Source organism: Rosa rugosa, chromosome 7 (assembly GCF_958449725.1).
Source record: "Rosa rugosa chromosome 7, drRosRugo1.1, whole genome shotgun sequence".
Taxonomy (NCBI): domain Eukaryota; kingdom Viridiplantae; phylum Streptophyta; class Magnoliopsida; order Rosales; family Rosaceae; genus Rosa; species Rosa rugosa.
In genome coordinates, this window is record NC_084826.1 from 1,167,559 (window position 1) to 1,187,570 (window position 20,012).

Below are 20,012 nucleotides of genomic sequence, written 5' to 3' on the forward strand. Positions count from 1 at the left end.
AGTGGAACTTGGGCTATTCCATGTCCTTGAATTAATACTGATGGCCCAGCCATCATAGTCACAAAATAATATGCTCAGAATCAAAATGGAGTCATAATGAAAAGAACTCAAAATTTTATTCATAAGCCAACAGAGTACATCATTGTCTCTTAACCATTAGGAGAGTCTAATCCAAATGCTAGCGAATGCAAATTACCTATTGCATCTCTTGGAAAAATAAAGACTTAAACAGAATTGGCGATTTATTGATCCCAGCCAGATTTGTAGTCTTCAACCCTTCACTCTAGATCATCTTCTTGATCTTCTTGTTCCACATAGTGAGCTTCTCTTGCTTCACAATATGCTTTGTAGACGGTGACAATTTCTTCACGAGCTCTACAAATGTGTGCCCAATGACCGGATACTCCACATCGAGAACATACATCTCTTTGCTCAGACTCCATTGATTGAGGCGCTTTTAAAGCGTCATTTAGATGGATCTTAATGTTGGTGGCGCCACCAACATGGCCAGAGGCGTTGCCTCCCTCTCTCTTTTTACGTTGACCTCTTCGGTTCCGTGTTCGCCTATTTTGGCGGTTACCTTCCCAAGTAGAGCGATTATATGGACCAGGACGTCCAGAAGTATCCCTAAGATTAAGGTTTCTCTCTTGGCGCCATTTCTGAGGGGCGCGACTATAATTGGATTTCGGAATATGCTATGTTTCCATGGATCTTGAATTATAGTTCTTCACAAGGATGTGGTCATGCTTTTCAACGACATTCATGGCTCCAATAAGCTCATGAAACCTTATGATCCGTTCTGCAGTAACATCGATTCGATAGTTCTTAGCAACCATCAATGCAGAGACGGGGAAGGTAGAGAGAGTCTTCTCAATCAACATCGCATCTGTGATCTCTTTACCACATAATTCCATTAAGGATTTAATGCGAAGTGCTTCCGAGTTGTAGTCAAGAACTGACTTGAAATCACAGAAGCGAAGGCTATGCCATCTCACTTCTAGGTCAGGAAGCAGGGAGTCACGGACATTGCCAAATCTTTCTTCGAGTGAGACCCACAGCTTTCTGGGGTCTTCTTCATTCATACACTCGTACTGGAGCGGATTATCCATATGACGAGTCATTAGGATGATGGCTTTCGCCATATTTGCCTCTAAGGCTGCTCTATTTGCTCCCAAAGCTTGAGCTTGCTCAACAGTTAGCACGTCCTGGCTAGGCTCGAGAATCGTATCCAGGATTCCATCTGCCTTGAGCTGCTGGCGGACATCACGAACCCACCTGTGATATCCAGAGCCAGTTGTTCCCAATGGAGCAAAGTCCAATTTGTTCAGGTTACTCATCCTGAAAGAGAACAAGAAATTAGGGTTAGTTTCGGAGCGAAAAGGCTACCACGAAAACATATAAAATTTCTGAGTGTAGTTGCTTCCAAGAAATTAGGGATTTCTGAGCGTAGTCACTTCCGAGAAAATCTGATGCCAATAGATATTGGATTAGATCGAAACAACGATGTATGTGGTCGATCGTTTTCTTCTCAACAAACTCTAAGTTTGGAGGACTCTACAAGCTCCAAGCTTGGAGTGAGCACAAACCCCCACAGTTCGGCTTTTTGGTCTCCCATATGAAGAAGAAAGGGGGGTAGAAAAAGGGATGTTGCAAGTCCCCGAGAAAAAGAAGAGAAAAAGAGGAAAAACTCAAAAACGGGAACCTAAAGTAAAACATACCTTTTAGGATTGCAGAACGTATTTGGTCCTCGTCGTAGGATTGTAGACAAGCTTCAGTCCTAGTGCAAGCAAGCAGACTTTCCGCAGGGGTCGCAGAGTTGCGGAGTTGCAGAATCGCTGAATCGCGGGGTCGCTGAATTGCGGAGTCACTAGGCCGCGGGGTCGAGGAGTCGCGAGGTCGCGGAGTCCCGAGGTAGCGTAATCGCGGAGTCACTAGGCCGCGGGGTCAAGGAGTCCCGAGGTCGCGGGGTCACAGTGTAGCGGGGTCGCGTGGTTGCGAGGTCTCGGTCGAGCGAACGTGAGAGCAGGCGAGCGCTCGCGGGCGCTGCAGGGGGGCAGCGAGGCTAACCAGGTAGGGTTAGCATTGAGTTGCAACGCGAGGGCTGCTGCGAAGCTACTGCGGGGATGCTGCGGGTGCTGCAGAGCTACAGGAGGCACCGATCGCACGGGCGCGTGCTGGGCTGGTTGGCGCAGGGGCGCGCTAGCAAGCTGGCTATCGCAGGGTCGCACAGGCGTGCGAGGGGGCAGGCTGTAAGGCTGAGGATTGAGGGGGGCAGACGCTAGCGTGGGCTAGCTGTGTGCGGTGGTTAAGTGAGAAGAGTTTTAGGGTTAGGGTTAGAGCTCGTGCTGATAACATGTTTTAGAGAAACAGGAATTGAGAGAAAATCGCTGTGTATTCTCATTGATAATAGGGGCCTCTTTATATAGAGGATTACAATGCATAGAATCCGAATCATACAAGGAAAGGTAATCATACATTGAATATGAATATCTAGATTCTTCTAATTAAACCCTATTACCACTAGATCAAGTAACCTAGAGTTTGGGCCAGACACACAAATAGGGATTTACTCTAACAATATATAGTCGTCGAACTGTGGGATCAGTTGGCTTAAGTAAACTCTTGTAAATTTGTGATGCTCAAAAACAAAAGTAGAAGACTTTTATATTTGATTGTGGAATCCAAGTATAGCTTGGTTGCAAGAAGGATAATATGTAATTTCAGCTTACATTCTGCAAAAAATATATAAACAACAGTATGGTATAACCAAGAAGCGTATGATTCCTTCAGTCCGACTATCTAAGCTTCCGAAGAGGAAGTGTTCGTCCGAAAAGCTTTTCTACTTCGGTTGCTTCCATTTTGAGCTCGCTCAATATATCCATCTCTTCTTTGGAAAGCTCTCTCAAGAAGTTCTCCTCATCTTGTTTAATCTCATTAAACCCCTCTGCTAACTTTTGAAACAATGACCGCTCTGTCTGTTCAACCTTCTCCACTTCCCCTTCTATCTGTTGAACTTCCTCTATAATGGTCCTCTCCCCTTGCTCAAGTGTCTTCTCCAACCTCTCTACAAGTGGAGGTTCAGGCCCGCAAGTATTATCTGTTTTGATAAACTTGCTGAAGTCTCGTCCCACGCTCTTAGCTGCTTTTTCAAGATCAGGAACAATGCTTTGTGGCAAAACTGAACTCCTTGTATATAGCACAGCACCACCGTATCCATCCCACGCATCATTCCTGCCACGGTAGTATACAAATATATAGTCTTCCGGTTTATTCTCTATCTTTGAAGATAGAATGTACCTGCATAAGTCATATTCAGAGCTCTGGTAAAGTGGTAATGCTTTGAGGTAATGAAAAAAGGCACATCGACCCAAAAAAAAGAAGGTATACGTGTGACATGAATTACCAGTCATCTTGATAGTGAAGATAATCATTGTCGTGATTGTATAGTATGCCAGGCTGGTTTGGATCTTGCACGAATTTCTGAACAGCTGTTCGAGTAAAAAATCCGCCATCGGGGGTTCTTATTCTCCAAGACAAATTTCCTACAAGTCTGCCAGATTCTGTATGGAATTCGTGCACTTGGCAATCAAAAGCATCAAAGGTAGGATTCAAGCCACTAGTAATGAACCATTTCCCATTAAACTTTTCCATATCAAAGCTTTGAACAAGAACAGAAGGATCTGGGATAGGAAATTCTCCCACATCGGATTTCATAGGTACACACTTCTTTCGTGACACTGCACATTCATTAAATTCATCCACGACACTGTTCTCAAACAGGTCCCCACATTTAATCTGCGATAAGAAAGAAGACAAAGACAAAGACATATATGACATATCAGATTTTCCCTCCTATTGAGTTTGGCACTGTGAAGTTGATCAACATAGAGATACATGTGAAACAAACTTAACCTGGCATTCCGTCTCATCAGGTCGATTGTTACAAGTTTGCAGACAAGCAACATTGGCAGCACAGGACGGGTTTGAAATGCACTTTGCAAGTTCTACCCTGACATGAACAAAAGCTCTAGTAATCAAATTAAAGACCAAAAAATAAAATAAAGGAACTGCAGACATGTTAAAGAAGCCAGCTGATTGAATTACCTGCATTCCTTAAGTAAGCAAGAACAAGTTTTGAGAGCATCGACAGCATTGGCTGATGGAATCACCATGAGAGTGCATACCAGTAAACCAGCTACTTTCATGAAGTGAAACTGACTGGACTCTTTAATGAAGCTGAGTATTTCTTCAAGTATAACATTAATCACCTGTTTAGTCTTGAAATATGAAGAACAACAAATCATCAATTACAAACTAGATTAGAATAGAAAAACCAATGGCAGATGCATTGCGCAAGTTACCTCAGTTTCACTAGTTCTTGTGCCACTTTTCAAAAAAGCCTTCTCTGTCCTGCTAGAGAGCAGAGAAGACCATTTTGACCCCAAACCAGAAGAGTTTCTATCAGAACTAATGAATTGGGAGTATCTTGATTTTCTGCTATTGGGACAAAATTTCACAACCACTTGAAAATCAACCATCCTTCTCTTCTGAAACCTTTCTTCACTTGTAAATCCCAACCTCATACATGTACTGCCAATCCTATCATTATGGGACAGCAAGATTGAACGCGCAGCCAGTGCCATACTTCAGTAACCTGGCTTCAAATTCGGACCTGAACACGGTTCATTATATAAGTTGGTAGTCATTCTCTTGTTTTGTATAGTACGCACAAAATGAGAACTTCATTCCCTCAATTCTTTTGATACAATTGATTCAACAATAGTAACCAAAAAAATGAAAATTTGTCTTACCTAGTTGTTTTCCGAGAACGATGATCCAATCATCCAATTGTTCCAATGGATAGAAGATCTATATGGCATTTTGAACATAAGATAGTTATTTTCCTTACAATTTTGAATTGACAAAGTACATAAAAACCTCATAAATCTTGATACCAAATGTAAAGAAGATAACTTTCCCTATTTTTGTCAATACCAAAACATACAGATAAATGAATCAACACTAAATTCTCAAACTTTACTAGTGACTATTGTCAAGCAATGAATTCTTCAACATACTCTAGAGTCTAGATAAGACCAACTATTGTAGAGAGATTGAAACCCAATAGCTGAAAGTTTCAAATTTTCACTACCCAATCTAAGACATAACAAGTTCGGTACAACTAGAAAGTGAAATATAGAATCTATGCAATGTGCAATATTGGGTAGAGAGAGAGAGAGAGAGAGAGAATACCTAGGGGTGAGTTGGAGGAGAAGATTCTATGCATGGCAGCAGCAGCTTATCTTAGTTTTGCAGGGAGTGAAATGAAGAGGAGGACAAGTGCATGTAGTGCACAAAAAGACGACGCAGGCAGAGAGAGGAGGTGTGTGTGAGGAAGGAAAGAAGAGAAGGGCGCCAAACTCTTATCCAACAACAGAGTAGCAAGCGTGTGGAAACCAGGGCCGTAACGTATCCAATTGGGCTTTTTTTCTTTTTTCTTTTCTTTTCCTATTAATTATTTTTTGTTTCTTTTTGTCTTTTCTTATATATATACTAGACTCCAAACATAGAGTGGTGTGGATAATTATGTGAGAAGTTATTCCTAGGGCTGGGTTCGGTACGGTACCGGACCTTCAAGCGCAAAACCACCTACCGTACCAAAGCTTATTGGTACACAAAATGAGCTACCATTACCGGCCACAAAAGTCGGTATACCAACTTCTCGGTATCGGTTGGTTGTGCCTCCAACCGAGTTTAAGATTGGGCCAGCTTTCAGCTATGGCTCAAATGAAAATTTTAAAGCCCAAACCTGTCAGCAATAGAATATCACAGACTCAAAGAGGCCAAAATAGATGCAATTGAATTAATCAATTGATTCAATTCCCATCCGGCCAAATATCATTAATTCATTATTTCAAAACAGATACAATAAGCAAAGTCCAAAACAGCTCGAACAAAGAATCACTGAATCAGAAACACAACTACACAAGTCTAAAAAAATCAAACAGCTCCAAGAAAACTTCGAAACTGTGATATTCAAACAGCTCCAAAACTTCGAAACTCCAAATAATCAAGAGTGAAGAGTTGAAGAATCATCGACTCCAAAACCCAGAACCGAATCCAAATTCCATAAATAAAGCTTGAAGAATCACCAAGCTTCGAGGTTGATGAATCAAGAATCACCGAGCTTGAACCCAGAAATCGAACCGAAAATTTCTGCTTTGCGACTAACTGCATGTAAAACCCAGAAATGAGATATTGTGAGAGTAAGAAATTCAATTGAAAATTGAAATACTAAAAACCAGAAATTCCACTTACCACTTTTGGCTTTTGGCTTTTGCTACTGAACCCAGAAACCCAGAGGCTTTTGCTACCTCGATTCCAATCACCGAGCTGGAAGGTGCTACTGAAATCCCATCATGGCCGGAGAGAGGCTAAGAATCGACGTTTCTTTGAAGAGTTCGATAGGCTCAGAGCCTCACTCAGTCTCAAGAGGCCAAGAGGGACTGAGGGAGTGACCGAGATAGAGGCTGAGGGATTAGGGATTAGGTTTTGGAAAGTTTTAATCGAACGGTTGTTAGTTAATATGAAATAAAACTGAAGAAAATCAATGGCTATGATTGATAATATAAGAAATATTTAAAATAAATAAATATTATATTATATACATGGTACGATACGGTATACCGTATTTCTGTAAGATTCAGTACCAATACTGTACCAATTACGCCATGTCAGTTCGGTTGTACCGTACCACAAAGTCGGTAACCGAAAGTGTTGGTAACCGAACAACTTGGTTCAGGACGGACGTGGTTGGCTAGTTTGTCTCGGTTGATTTTTCCACCCCTAGTTATTCCACAGAATGTGGAGAAAATTGCCGCACATATTTTGTTTTTTTATTTTTGATTTTTTTTGTTAAATTTATTTGTGAATTGACCATTTTGTCTTTCTCAAATATTTCAATTCAAATGTTTTTTAATATTTGAGGGATATTTTGGTAAAAAAATTCTGTTTTGGCTGACAAACTCTCTTCTCTTAATATATATATATATATATATATATATATATATATATATATATATATATATATATATTTGGTTTAACCTTTCAAGAAAAGAGTTATCAAAATAGAGCACAATACTACACTCTTGAGGAGAAGGTATTGACATGTACCATATTTGCTCGTATCACAAATAAAAAGATATCTCTTGTATACAATTTTTGATTTCGAGTCAGAATAAATTTGAACAATTTCTTCAATGAACAAATTTATGAAAGATGGTTGGAATCCCTTAGCCATCTGGCCCTGAACTACCAAAAGTAATGCACCAAACTCCAAACAACGTTATTTGGAATAAGAACAATTCAATAGATGATGATTTGATCGACACGCCCTAATCCACCTTAGAATCCTAAAAGACACGACAACGATCAAAACTACGACCAAACCCCAATCACAAGACAAGACTCGATCCGGCAACGAAGATGGAGGTAAAGAGTAACTAGAAGCTCAAAAAATGGGCACTAAGCTCCACCTATCCGAGCTTTGAGTTTTGAGAAAGAAATTCACACTTGAGCCATATTTGAGCTCATAAATTACATCCAAGCTGAATTCTGAAACACTTCGTTATTGTTTTGGCTTGCCTTGCCTCATTGCACTCGTACGCAAGTCCATTTTTGTATTTTGGCTGCTTTTTTTTCCTGTTTGATAATGGACTCCTAAATCCTAATAGATTATATGTGTCAAAATCATCGATCTATTTATAAATAATTGGAGTACAAGATCATAATAGTCGGTTTGAAGGATTGTTTATCAAAACAACAAGACCCCAATTTTCCTTTTTTTTTTTTCTTTCTTTTCAATTTCTTCTTCATCCAAGAAGATATTATTAGTTAATGCTTAGTGTAGGGAATTTACAAGGCATGATAAGCATCAAAGAACGACCAAATAATAACAGATGAGATATGATTGTACGTACGAACATTTCATATTAATTACAGCGATGCGGCGATGTGTTTAAGGATCTACACCATTGGTTCAACATTTTTTATAAGCATATTCCCTTGGAGCTATTCCCCTAGTGGATGGTGTTTTTAATTGTCGTATATCTCTGAATAAAGGGTTCAAGTGCACGATCAAAGGCCAACCGGAAATTACAAGGTTTGCAGGAGCTAGCTGTAAGAATCATCTACCAGAGATACTAAGAATATGCCTATTTCTTTATCTCTTCGATGGCTTCAAGGATTAAGAGGGACTATAAGTATTCAGTTCCATTCTTTCCTTGGAAAAATTTCGGTCGCATTGTTAGTCTCTCACTTAATTACTAATTAAGCTGCTAGCATTTTCTTTCTCATGGGCTTTGGTATGATCTAGGGTGAGGTTTAGGGTTTAGGGTTTAGGGGGATATGGCATTAGCAAGACACCTCACCGTTTTGTTCATTGCCACTTATCTTGTCCAAACCCTTTCACTATCACCAGATGATCGCTCAGGTTGGTTTATCGTTTTGTTCAGTTAGATTCATTAAATTATATCGAGTAGCATGTTTGAAATAAGCTATATGTTATTTTGGATAAATTAAATTTTGCAAGGCATGTGTTCGATGAAATTGTATTAGTTAGTTTGATATACATTATTGATTAGTTTTGATAGTTTAAGTTTTTGATATTCAATGGTTATCTAATATTCTAACATAACCTCTAACTATTGAGATCTATTATTGACTATATTTTTATAGCTTTAGTTTTCAGAGCTTAGTGGTTATCTAACATGGTATAATAGCTCTTAATCTCGATTGAGTTGAAGTATAACGATTCCATGCATGCATGACTAACTGCAGGAAGTTGTGTGCTAAACTTTACATCCTACCCATACCAACCAACTGGGGAATGCATAAATAAAAATGCCAAGCTGAAAATAAGCGTCTGGGACAGCTGGACAACAAATCTGTGCTGTCGAAATGTGCTCACCACTTTGTCTCGAGCCTTGGCCTTCCAAGCATTTATAAGGCAGGGCGGTGTCTTTGTTTCCGATGTGGAATGGAATAACTGCACTGGCTCATTTGTTCGTCAGGACGTGTCTGCCGATCAGTGTGGCTTTAATGGTCTTTACTATGGCAGCAGCAACTGCGCCAACGTAAACTTGGCAGACATTAAGCAAGAGAAGGTGTACCAACAGGCATTGAACGATTGCTCTCAACTCAGCAATGCTTCATCATCATTCAATGCTACTTGTGGCACTTGCACCACTTCCTTGTTAATTCTTAAGCAACATTTATCCAATAAATATTATCAGAAGAATGATGGAAACAAAACTGAAAATTCCATATGCGGTGTGGCGGCAGTTATCTCTGTTGCAGCCGGGAACATCAACAATTCCCTTTCTATGGACAATTACTTTGCGTGTTTGACTAAGTTAGACAAGTTCGGTAAGAAAATAAACTACTTCATGTTGGTCACTAAATTGAACTCCATCCACTAACTCTGTGTTTTTGTTTTTGGTCCACATGCAGAACCAGGTTACTTCAAACTCAAATGTAAGTACTGATGTTTCTATCAGCTTCTTTAGTGCAATTTCATGATTTGCATATTTCATGTTGGGTTATTATCACAAATGATACATGAATTTATATTTTATATTATCGATGGTACTTGAACTTCAATTTTACAACCAGTAACCTGAACTTTTTTATATCATTTAAATAGTACATTATCACTAACTTCCTTTAATCTTCCGTTAAAAAATGACATGTGCAAAGCACATGACCTATATTCAAGAGTAGTTTGACGAAAATACTCATTTAAATAATTTTGTTTACTAAAAAATCCTAAGTAATTATTTGATGAATCAATATGTTATTTGCTCTTCCCGAATCCTGTTTTAACCAAAAAATAAAATAGAAATTAAAATGTATCTCCACCCTCTAATGAAAATAAAATTTAAAAACAAGATCTCATCAAACCTTAATTTGCTTTATAGATAGAGACAAAACATTTCAAATAAAACTATAAAACATTTTTTTTTGTACAAACTTTAAAACATTTAAAACCAAGAACTTATCAAAATTTTCGTAATTTTTTCTTTTCCTGTCGTTCATATTTTTAATTGAAGTTGAAAGTTTCTTTTTGATGGTCTCATTTTTTTAAGCCACAATATAAGTGAAAATAAGTGACATTACAAAATTGAAGTTCAGGTACCATTTATGATAACCCTTTCATGTTTATAATTTTATAGAAGTTAATCATTTAGCTCAACAGATGCCCTGGTAGAAGCAGTATTTTCGATCTTGATAGCCATCACTGGAATATGGCTGATAGTCCTGCTGGTAAAATACGTGACGAAGAAGAAGCCCCTAAAACCGGTCCTCTCAGGATCGACTACTGCATGGTCTGGCCTGTACAGATTCTCCAAGGCTGAGATTGAGAATGCCATAAATTATGGACCTGAAAGAAAGAACCTCGGACGAGGAAGTGCCGGTCATGTTTATAAAGGGGTTCTTCCGAGTGGACAAGTTGTGGCCGTTAAGCACATAAACAAGAGTAACATATCTGATTCTTTTACAAGAGAAGTGGAAGGGCTTTCAAGGGTTCGACACCCGAACTTGGTTTGCCTCTTTGGTTGCTGTGTTGAAGGCGGGGAGCAATATCTTGTGTATGAATATTGCTCATCAGGGAATCTAGCTCAACATCTCCTAAGTATATACTCAATATGATCGATCCTTACTTATTTCCTGATTAGATTAATTCCTTAGCATCTCACTAATCAAAGCTCGTGTCTATGTGTCTTTACATTCAGGAAACGACCCTGTGTTAACATGGGAAAGAAGGGTTAAGATTCTCAGAGACTGTGCACTTGCTTTGAGGTATCTCCACCACTATATTGATGGCTGCATAGTTCACAGAGATATCAAGGTAACCTGTCTTTATGTTGAGGCGTACGAATTTCTAACTTCAATCGAAATTTAGTGTATAAAAGGCTATCACTTGATGTTGATGCATGTTAATTTGCTTTTATAGCTTACAAACATCCTTTTGACTGAGACCATGGACCCCAAGCTATCTGATTTTGGGTTGGCAAAGATGTTGGGGATGGAGGAGAGCAAAGTATTTACAGATGTTAGAGGAACAATAGGGTATATGGATCCAGAGTACATGACCAATGCTAAATTAACCTGTGCCAGTGATGTCTATAGTTTTGGTATCGTTTGCCTGCAACTTCTTTCAGGCCAAAAAGTATTTGAGCTTGATCTTGATGCGAGAGATCAACTCACAAGAAAGGTATATACGTACACATACACATACGCATACACATGTTCATATGTAAACCTTTACATAGAGCTAGATATAGAAAGTGAGAGAGATCTGAATTTTGGTTTTGTAGGCAAAGGATGTGAGTATGAACAAGCGTCCACCCGAGGATCTTGAAGATCCAAGACTAAATGGAAATGTCAACAAGGCAGACTTTGAATCGATTCTACAAATTGCAGTACTTTGTGTTGCCAAATCAAGCAAGGGTCGCCCTACGATTGACGTTGTCTTTGAAGAGATGGAAAAGGCTTGGAAGAACACTGCTGCTGAAATGGTTAGCATCTAATTAGATACTCATAATTGTTTTATATCCCAGTTATAATTAGGATATGGAGAACTAGCTAGTAAATACTAATATTAATATCTTGTACATCAATTTCTTCGAGTGCAGAAGGCACAGAGAGGGGTGAGTTCATCAGCCACACCATTGTCTTTATCTTCAGGAGTGTTATCAGTTTGACATACGAACATGATCGAGATGCTGGTTTTATCTGCAGGCTGTTTTTAGATATATTAATATTACTTTTATTATTTGAAGAGTTAAAGTGGAGTTTATTAGGAAATAACGATGTAATCTAGGTTGCCACTGCATAGTACTTGTCGTACGTACGAAGTCCTACAAATTAATGATGTATATATTTTTGTCATCTATGTTTATGGGAATTGAAATTTTGTCATCTATCTTTATGGGAATTGAAAGTCCAACTTCAATTAAAAGGAATAAGATACAAAATTAAAGCTAGGTAAGAAAATTCCTATACTTAATTGGAAAGGGAGTCTTCTAATTAGGAATACATCCAAATTTAACGTACACCTATCCTATATACATATGCTCGACTTTTTGTCCGTCTCACTTGTATTTTGAACAAATTGAGTTGGTGGAAAGGAAGACAATCATGGGGAAGCGACGCCGGTGTGATAGTGGAGGAGAACCCTTGCCCAAGAAACGTCACCTAAATTATTTATCCAAACTATTCTATGACGAATTTTCGTATGAAGAAGAAGAGGATGAAGTGTTGTTCTCTTCCTCCTCTGAAGAAGAAGAGATGAACCAAGAATTGCAACTAGACTATGAGCTAGAGGAAGAGCCAAATAACGAACCAAGTACTGCTTTTGGTTCATTCCCACCCGTCAAGGAAAATTCTGCTGTCAGGACTTTTACTGAACAAGAAGTGCTTCATTGCTCAATTTGCAATGAACCCTTGACCACCACCACCCATATTTTCTAATGTGATCAAAATGGATATATAGCTAGCCTGCTCCTCTTGCTGGAATCACGACAGTGATTATAAATTATCTAGCTTATGTTCCTCCCCCTTTGGCGCGCTCTAATCGCAACCGCGCCATGGAGAAGGTTCCCTATCTAACTTCTACTACGAGTGCTGCAAGGGTCATAACCCTAACAGAACCAGGAGTGCTTGATTGTCCAATTTGCTGTCAACCATTGACCATTCCTATTTTCCAATGTGACAAAAATGGGCATATAGTCTGCTCCTCATGCCGAGATAACATCAAAGATAAATGTCCTTCATGTGCCTGCACCTTCAGCTCCAGTCGTAATTTGGCCATGGAAAAGCCCAGAAGCTATCTTGTTTTTGTTCAAAACAACCTTAATTTAACTAATTAAGACAAATGTAAATTGAAAAGTGAAAACAACAGGCTCAAAACTCACTGAATTTTTTTTTTTTTTAATTTCACCGGTTTTTTTTTTTTTAATTAATCACTTCAATCAGTCTCCAGTTCTATATGAAGAAGATGACAGCATAACAGCATGACATATAAGAATGCACCCAAATTGGTTGAGTGCACCAAATCATGGACCTTAATAATGAGCTTGATCATCATTTAATTTCACCGGTTACTAATACAAACCGGCTTCTATTTCAATCCGTGCTGGAGTTGCAACATTTGAAGTTCTCTGCCATTCTACTTTTAGATCTACGGGCCAACCATATCCCAAACTGATTCCCAGAGTCAGTGATCCTTGCAAGGCAATGGGACTTCGTGCCTGCTAATCAGAAGTGCTCAATGCCTCCTTACAAAGTACGAGCTCGGCAACTGAAGGTTAAACTAGTGATATGAATCTCAATATATAGTGTATAATTCGTATAGTAGTGTTCTGCTATTAGATTAAACTTACATCAAAGCAGGGTCTCACTTGTAACCAAAAGGTCATCAAATCTCAAGCACATCTTATACATGAAGTAGACAGATTAAATACCAAGTAAATAGCTTTATGCATTACACTATATATTCAAAATACACAACCCCAGCACTGCATCAACAGTAAACCAGCTGTGGCAATCTATTTTAGTTTATCCTCACTCTGCAACGATGAAATAACAATAGAGAGATCGGTTTACAACATGTACTTTCATGTGAGAAAACTTTCACAGCTTAAGAAGTTGTCATATATGAACTTCATATTTTCCTCCAGCATCTCAGAAACAGAGTCGATGTCAACCTTCTCTTCCTGAAAATTCAAAGAAAAAGAGGCTACTCAGGATGCTTAAAGAGCGTAGTGTATGAGGTAGGTAGAGTGTGAGTCAAAGAGGAATGTTAGCACTTACCTTCAACTTTGAGACTAGCTTTTTCAACCTCAGACTGATCTCCCAAGAAGCTTCACCAATTGAGGTTCTGAAATCAAATCGATCGGCATGCCTGACCTTAAATCTTAATGACTTAGTTTTATATTCCTTGGCTCTTACATGCCAGGCCCCAACAACATTGTACTTTCCAGAAGATGTCTTCTCCAGGGGCCATCTCAACCCACCCTTCACATCTGGATCTGTAATCGCAGAATCAACCAGATCCCTAATGCTTTGCATATCATCATCCTGAAACAGAAAAGATTAATCCGATTACACAACCTCATTCCAAGGTTCAAAAGTTCATCCCTTGATCCAATGTGATTAACTCTCATCATCTGAACACATAGATAACATTTCAACTTTTTCTGTAGCTTGTTTTGCTTGTGGCTGCTATACTAATATATAATAATTAGTTTCTTCTTTTTCCAAAACAACAAAGAATAGAAATGAAATTTCCAATGGTACGAGGCGAAGTAACTTACAGTATGAGTTGTTATGACTCTCTTCATGTTTAACATCAGTCTCAGGTCCAGATTCTTATTAGGGATGGATGTATCCATCACCATATTACGCACTTGGTTTAGTTCGACCTGGATGAAAGTTGAATATTGATTTAAGTATTAGTAAATAGAACTATGACAAGCAAAAGGGAAACTTAGAGGGGAGAACTTGATTTTATTCACATCAACAGTTAGTCTTCTTATAAAAATCTGATCATTTTGCAGTAAATATATTATATTAAATATGATGCATAGAAGCATGATCATCATGATTTATGAAACACGGAATTCAATATAGTTGGATGATTAGAAAACTTGCCTTGTAGAGTTGTAGCTTTCCATCTGCTTTCACACTACATTTGCAGAGGAGAGTTGAATCTGGTGTTGTGGAATCAGCCAACTATACAAGAAGAAACAAATGAGGATTGCAATAGCCAAGATCAGAATTTTGGAAAGCATACATTCAGTAAGTCTATGGATATAGGATTAGAAATACCTTTACTAGGTACATATCTTTCTCCGATTCAAAATCAACCCCAATATTCGGGACAACTTCGTTTACAATCTTCTCCGTATAGGAAACAGGAACATTTGTGTAAAATGATCTCTTCCAATTTTTCAACATATTTGTAGTCAAGTTTTCTCTCAGAGATTCCTGGTTAACTGAAGGGCTCCTGAATTGCAACGATTACCATTTGGTTTACATATGTTCATATACAACTGAGTATAATGTGCTTTTTCATTGTTGCATATATGAAGCAGCGGGACATTGACAGTAATTAAGCATCGATATCAAGGCATAGTTCTATTAAGTAGGTTTTAGTATCTATACTATTATATACAAACAAAGGCAGAGTCTTAGAATCACGGGTCACCTCTCCAACCTAGCACCCTACTTTACAAGCTAAAATGCGAACATTTACCCTTTATATAAAATGGACTATAGTTGGCATTTCTTTCTTTCTGTTCACTTCAAATCAGCAGTAGGTTGGACTAAATCTACAGGACCTTCTCTACCACATAACAAGTAGGTCCTAGTGTTTTACAGTTTGTTTGATCAAATCAAATTTTGGGCAGTCATTTGGCTATTACAAAGGCAACCTACTTCAACTTAAGATGAAAGTGGTTGACATAATCATCAAATGTCACCTATCACTCATAAGCTCATGCACCCATGATACAGGATTACTCTCAGCAGATAGGTATTGTCATAGATCTATTACAGTTTCTTTAAATACATGATTGTCAAAATCATACGTAGCTAAAAGAACAAGAAGAAACAGGATAAATGTATGAAATGTTCAAGTTAAATGGATGAAAGAATAACAAATTAAAATAAGAAGGAAGCGTAACCTATGGAAGAGAACTTTTCCAACTCGAGCAACCAAATTAGGCTTCAGTTCTTCTAACTTTGGGGACTCCATTTCCTTCCTCATATTGTCAAAAGACGCAATTAGGTCTTCAAGCACATTCTCTGCTATATACACCCAAGGACTCTTTGGCAAGTCCCATTTCACCTCACTACCTTCTATCAAGTATCAACCATATAAAAAATTACCAAAAAGACTAATAACCCAGAGTAAAGAAAGTTTCAATATAAATGCACTAAAAGAAATTTTACAGTACTAACCAGTAGCAAGACCAGAATTCATTAAAGCTAGATGCTTTTCTCCGATTTTGTGCTCAATGGTTTCCAAGGAAATGAGTTCAAGATTAACAGAAGATGGAAACTGGGTGTCATCATCCAAACCAAGTGCCCACCATTTCGAAATGGCTTGGTCTGCCCAAATTACCTTCCCAGTCCAATTATCATTAGACTTTGATGACCTTACATTTACATTTCTCTTAAATAAAGGAGCAAGCTTGTCCGGAGTTGGCACCGGCCTCTCAGCTCCAATTGAGTTTCGCTTGTGTGGTGGGATGTAAGCCATTATAAAACTAGCACTTATGCCTAAAACAAACAAAAACGTTTGTGTAAATAAGACACATATAGTGGGCAAAATTTAACTCAAAAGTACTAAAATTTATAAGCGAAGAGGTGTCCTTTGTTATGTTTATTGAAGAAAATCAAACTAATTTCATCTTCTTGTAGTTTTAGTTCAATCAGCAGTGACTACAACACTAAATGTCAACTGGGTAAGTTATCTTGATCGCTTTTCTGGAGCAAGAAACACTATCAAATTGATACTAACACAAAAACAGAGAGATGGGCAAAACCCTAAACAGAGAGATGGGAAAAATCTAAACACAAAGTACTCAAATTTATAAGCCAAGAAGTGTCCTTTCTTATGTTTATTCAAGAAAATCAGTCACATTTCAGCTTCTTATAGTTTTGGTTCAGTCAGCAGCAAATATTACACTGAAAATCCAACTGGGTAATTAATTATCTTGATCGCTTTTTTGGACCCAAACACACAATCAAATTGATATTAACACAAAAACAGAGCAGATAGTTCATTCACAGCAACATTCTCATAGTAATCATAAAGAAAATGGAACAACAAATCATGAAAAGGGTTTTGAGGTACAGACAATTAATTACAGTTTAGCTGATAGTAAAAACTGGGTTTTGTTGGTAAAGTAGTAACAAAAATGGAGAAGGAGAACAAAGAAGAGCAAAGGGTTTGGGGTTTTACCCAGAGGTAGAGAGAATTGAAGGCAAAGCACCAGACTTGCAAGCACGATTGGAATTCGGAAATGACGAAGAATCGAATGAAAAAGCCATTTGCTTTGTACTACCTGCTTTGCTTTTCAGTGAGTCACTCATTGGCTGAAGAAAAAGAGAGAGATTCCACGTTAGAAAAGTGACACATAAAATAGAACTTATAAGTGGGTGGATCACAACCAATTGTACCGAAGTCTTTTGTGATTAAAACTCAACACCTAACAGGTGGTTAAGTTGGGACAGTATCGGTACAATGGTGGGCCGCAGGCCACGCTTGTCGCTGTTTAACAGAATTTTCGTACATATGAAGAAGAAGAGATGAACCAAGAATTGCAACTAACAGATTTAGCCTAACTTAATTCTCCATAAACTAAAACCCTAGAAAAGAACGCGCCTCACGCGCGACATATCCTATCCTTCTCCCCCTTAGCTTTATCGCTCGTCCGGCTGCGCAGCCGTGCTTGTGCGGGCCTTTGGCCTCGCCGACGTGCGACGAGCGTGGTCGGACGGGTTTTGTGTTCATGGGTTCCTCCATGGTTAAGCAACGAGCTCATCTGGCGTGAAGGTGACCGGGAATGGGTGAGCGGTTCGATGGATTGGAGACCAGATCGGGTCCGGTCTGGATTGCGGAAGGGTGATCGGTTTTCTAGGTCGAAGCATCACCTGGTTTGGCGTCGGCTGGTGGTAGATTTGGGTAGCAGGCGGTGGCGACGAGTGGATCTTCTTGCAGTGAGTGCAGCAGTGAAGAGATTAAGGACGTTGAACAGGCAAAGTCCAAATCTATCCTAATCTTTTGGTTTTGGTTTTCAATGATATGGATGCTGGTTAGGCCAGGCAACGTGCGGGTACCGTGCGGGTTCTTAACGGGCCGACCCGGTAAGAACCCGTTAGCTTAACGGGTTTCGCGGGCCAAACCCGGCGGGTTTGCGGGTTTGCGGATTTTCCGTTGGAACCCGTAAATTGGTTTTTTTTTTTTTTTATAACTTTTTGTCAAAGCATATTTAATGTACAAAGATTGGAACCCGTAAATTGATTCATTCTTTGATGAAATAGCATCAATGATAATAGTAGCTACAAAGATTGAAATAGGTTCGAAATACATATTTAATGTACTGAATAAAATACATATTTAATGTACTGAATAAAATACATATTTAATGTACTAAATAAAATACATATTTAATTTACTAAATAAAATACGTCAAAATCATCTTAATTGCGGCTATCTCCTTCTCCGGATCTATCTTGCAATGTCAAATCAAATACGTCTTCAGTAAGATCCTCCAATTCAGCACGCTCAATCAAATCCTCACCCAAAGGAATTTCCTCAAAAGACAACCAACATTGAGAACTCTTCTTCCTCTTCTTTCTTCTAGAAGGCAAATCATCTCTTTGTACATTTCCTGTTACATCTTCTCCTCTTTCCTCCGTAGATATAAATTGGGACTCATCATTTGTACTCATCTACAAAAAAAAAAAAAAACATACTGAGGTTAATCTTCTAATTGTACCAATTCAAGTATAATTGCACAATGGTGAGAGTAGTTAAAGGCTTCAGCCTTGTTCGTATTCAACTTAGGACATAACTCTAAATGAACAATGCATGTGCAATTCCAATCATACGTACACATGACTACACACTAATCCATATAATTAAAAAATCTTATGTATAGCTAGGTAACTTGTTATTACTGGAATACTGCGTATGGTGTTTGCATTTTCTATCTGTACTTGAGCTGCATTGGTTAATCAACTGAATCATGTCATCCTTGATTCATAGGTTCAATGATAGACTAGAAAGGGTTTCAAAGAAAAGAAAATGATACACACAATAACCCATATCCAAAAACTGACCAAACTGCAAAAACTGTAAAGGGTTTCAAAGAAAAGGAATTGTGGGTATTGGAGACAGGAGAAAGCCATGAGAGAGAAGCAACAAAACAGTAAAGACATGAGAGAGAAGCAACAACCCAGATTACGGGTTTGCCTTCACTACCTGTAAGCAACAAAAACAAACTATATATTTCATTGTTTGCGATTGTTGGTGAACACTCCAGAGAGAAGCAACAACCAAACCCAATGATACAAATTCAATGATTTAATCCATCAAGGATTCAAGATCCATACTTTCAACAACAAAAGAGCACAGATTAATAAAAGCAATAAAGACAAACTGAGAACTGAAGAGAGAGATCAGAGATGGTACCTTCACTACCTTGTTTCCACCCAAATCCCAATAAGCACTTCAGAACCCAATCCCAGCTCAGATCTCTCTCGCTCTGAAATTGTGGGTTTGGATGAAGAAGAGAGAGATGCAGTCATGGACTCTACGAGAGAGGCAGAGAACACGGCAAAGAGTCTGTCATGGATCGCTTTCTTTCAGCAGAGTAGAAAGGGTTTTAATTTTCAGAAATTACTTAACGGGTTCCAACGGGCCTAACGGGTTTAGCACAACCCGGCCCGTTAATTTACGGGTTTTTGGCGTGCGGGCTTTTCTCAGCCCGAATTAATAATTGGACGGGTTCGTGCGGGCTTTTTCCGTGCGGGTTTCGGGCGGGTTTGCGGGTTTCGGGCTCAAATGCCAGGCCTAATGCTGGTTGTCGCCGGTTGCCGTGGTGGCGGTGGTGGGAGAGTGACGCTGAATTGGTGGAGTTGGATTTGGAGGGTTTCAGCCCTAGTGTATCCGCTGGGTTTTTGGGCTGGTTGGTGGGCCTGGATCACGTCATTGGGTTCTTGTTGGGCTGTTGATGTTTTGGCTTTGTTATGTTATAAGTTAATTTTAATTTTATTGTTAGTTTTGATTAGAATAAGTCCCTATCAAGTTTTAGCAGGTCTCTCGAGTTAAGGTTGTAGTCATGGTTTTCTTTGGGTTTGGTTTATAGATTAGGTATTAGTTGTTGGGTCGGGCGCACTGCAGGTTGCGGCAGAGACAATCTTCTCTTTCGCCGTCT

At 38.8% G+C, this 20,012-nt stretch overlaps 3 protein-coding genes and 1 long non-coding RNA gene across 5 annotated transcripts; 1 reads left to right on the forward strand and 3 right to left on the reverse strand.

The window, feature by feature from the left end:
* Positions 1–2,648: 2,648 nt before the first annotated feature.
* Positions 2,649–5,415, reverse strand: LOC133723530 (violaxanthin de-epoxidase, chloroplastic-like). Its single transcript, XM_062150380.1, has 7 exons — positions 5,254–5,415; positions 4,812–4,869; positions 4,362–4,672; positions 4,105–4,277; positions 3,913–4,009; positions 3,404–3,795; positions 2,649–3,297 (listed from the first exon to the last, which is right to left on the reverse strand). The coding sequence occupies exons 3-7, from the start codon at positions 4,641–4,643 to the stop codon at positions 2,796–2,798; spliced, it is 1,446 nt and encodes a 481-aa protein (XP_062006364.1). The 5' UTR covers positions 4,644–4,672; positions 4,812–4,869; positions 5,254–5,415; the 3' UTR covers positions 2,649–2,795.
* Positions 5,416–8,334: 2,919 nt separating this feature from the next.
* On the forward strand, positions 8,335–11,984 carry LOC133722065 (cysteine-rich receptor-like protein kinase 3). The gene is made up of 8 exons (XM_062148873.1): positions 8,335–8,491; positions 8,839–9,426; positions 9,511–9,534; positions 10,256–10,693; positions 10,794–10,909; positions 11,015–11,275; positions 11,379–11,579; positions 11,697–11,984. Exons 1-8 carry the CDS (start codon positions 8,407–8,409, stop codon positions 11,763–11,765), a joined length of 1,782 nt encoding a protein of 593 aa, XP_062004857.1. The 5' UTR covers positions 8,335–8,406; the 3' UTR covers positions 11,766–11,984.
* A 1,479-nt stretch (positions 11,985–13,463) lies between these two features.
* LOC133720716 (uncharacterized) lies at positions 13,464–17,178 on the reverse strand. Of its 2 annotated transcripts, none has more exons than XM_062147164.1 (8): positions 17,033–17,178; positions 16,027–16,347; positions 15,750–15,921; positions 14,893–15,070; positions 14,716–14,796; positions 14,379–14,486; positions 13,876–14,142; positions 13,464–13,778 (listed from the first exon to the last, which is right to left on the reverse strand). In XM_062147164.1, the coding sequence occupies exons 2-8, from the start codon at positions 16,325–16,327 to the stop codon at positions 13,680–13,682; spliced, it is 1,206 nt and encodes a 401-aa protein (XP_062003148.1). In that variant the 5' UTR covers positions 16,328–16,347; positions 17,033–17,178; the 3' UTR covers positions 13,464–13,679. The 2 variants fall into 2 exon arrangements, with proteins under 2 accessions (XP_062003148.1, XP_062003146.1); XM_062147162.1 differs by having other exon boundaries at positions 15,750–15,924.
* Positions 17,179–18,076: 898 nt separating this feature from the next.
* Positions 18,077–19,645, reverse strand: LOC133720718 (uncharacterized). Its single transcript, XR_009851966.1, has 2 exons — positions 19,268–19,645; positions 18,077–18,525 (listed from the first exon to the last, which is right to left on the reverse strand). It is a non-coding gene; the product is annotated as an uncharacterized LOC133720718 (long non-coding RNA).
* Between the last annotated feature and the right edge of the window lie 367 nt (positions 19,646–20,012).

What these genes read in the sequence shown, in the direction of transcription:
- LOC133723530 (XM_062150380.1), bottom strand. Translation starts at nt 4,643, where the DNA reads ATGGCACTGGCTGCGCGTTCAATCTTGCTGTCCCATAATGATAGGATT. An exon ending in CAAGAACTAGTGAAACTGAG is followed by an intron (nt 4,278 to 4,361) that starts GTAACTTGCGCA and finishes TCATATTTCAAG; the next exon opens with ACTAAACAGGTGATTAATGT. An exon ending in CTTCACTATCAAGATGACTG is followed by an intron (nt 3,298 to 3,403) that starts GTAATTCATGTC and finishes TGACTTATGCAG; the next exon opens with GTACATTCTATCTTCAAAGA.
- LOC133722065 (XM_062148873.1), top strand. Translation starts at nt 8,407, where the DNA reads ATGGCATTAGCAAGACACCTCACCGTTTTGTTCATTGCCACTTATCTT. An exon ending in ATCACCAGATGATCGCTCAG is followed by an intron (nt 8,492 to 8,838) that starts GTTGGTTTATCG and finishes GACTAACTGCAG; the next exon opens with GAAGTTGTGTGCTAAACTTT. An exon ending in AGAACACTGCTGCTGAAATG is followed by an intron (nt 11,580 to 11,696) that starts GTTAGCATCTAA and finishes CTTCGAGTGCAG; the next exon opens with AAGGCACAGAGAGGGGTGAG.
- LOC133720716 (XM_062147162.1), bottom strand. Translation starts at nt 16,327, where the DNA reads ATGGCTTACATCCCACCACACAAGCGAAACTCAATTGGAGCTGAGAGG. An exon ending in GGAAAAGTTCTCTTCCATAG is followed by an intron (nt 15,071 to 15,749) that starts GTTACGCTTCCT and finishes GTTGCAATTCAG; the next exon opens with GAGCCCTTCAGTTAACCAGG. An exon ending in GAAAGCTACAACTCTACAAG is followed by an intron (nt 14,487 to 14,715) that starts GCAAGTTTTCTA and finishes ACTTTCATCCAG; the next exon opens with GTCGAACTAAACCAAGTGCG.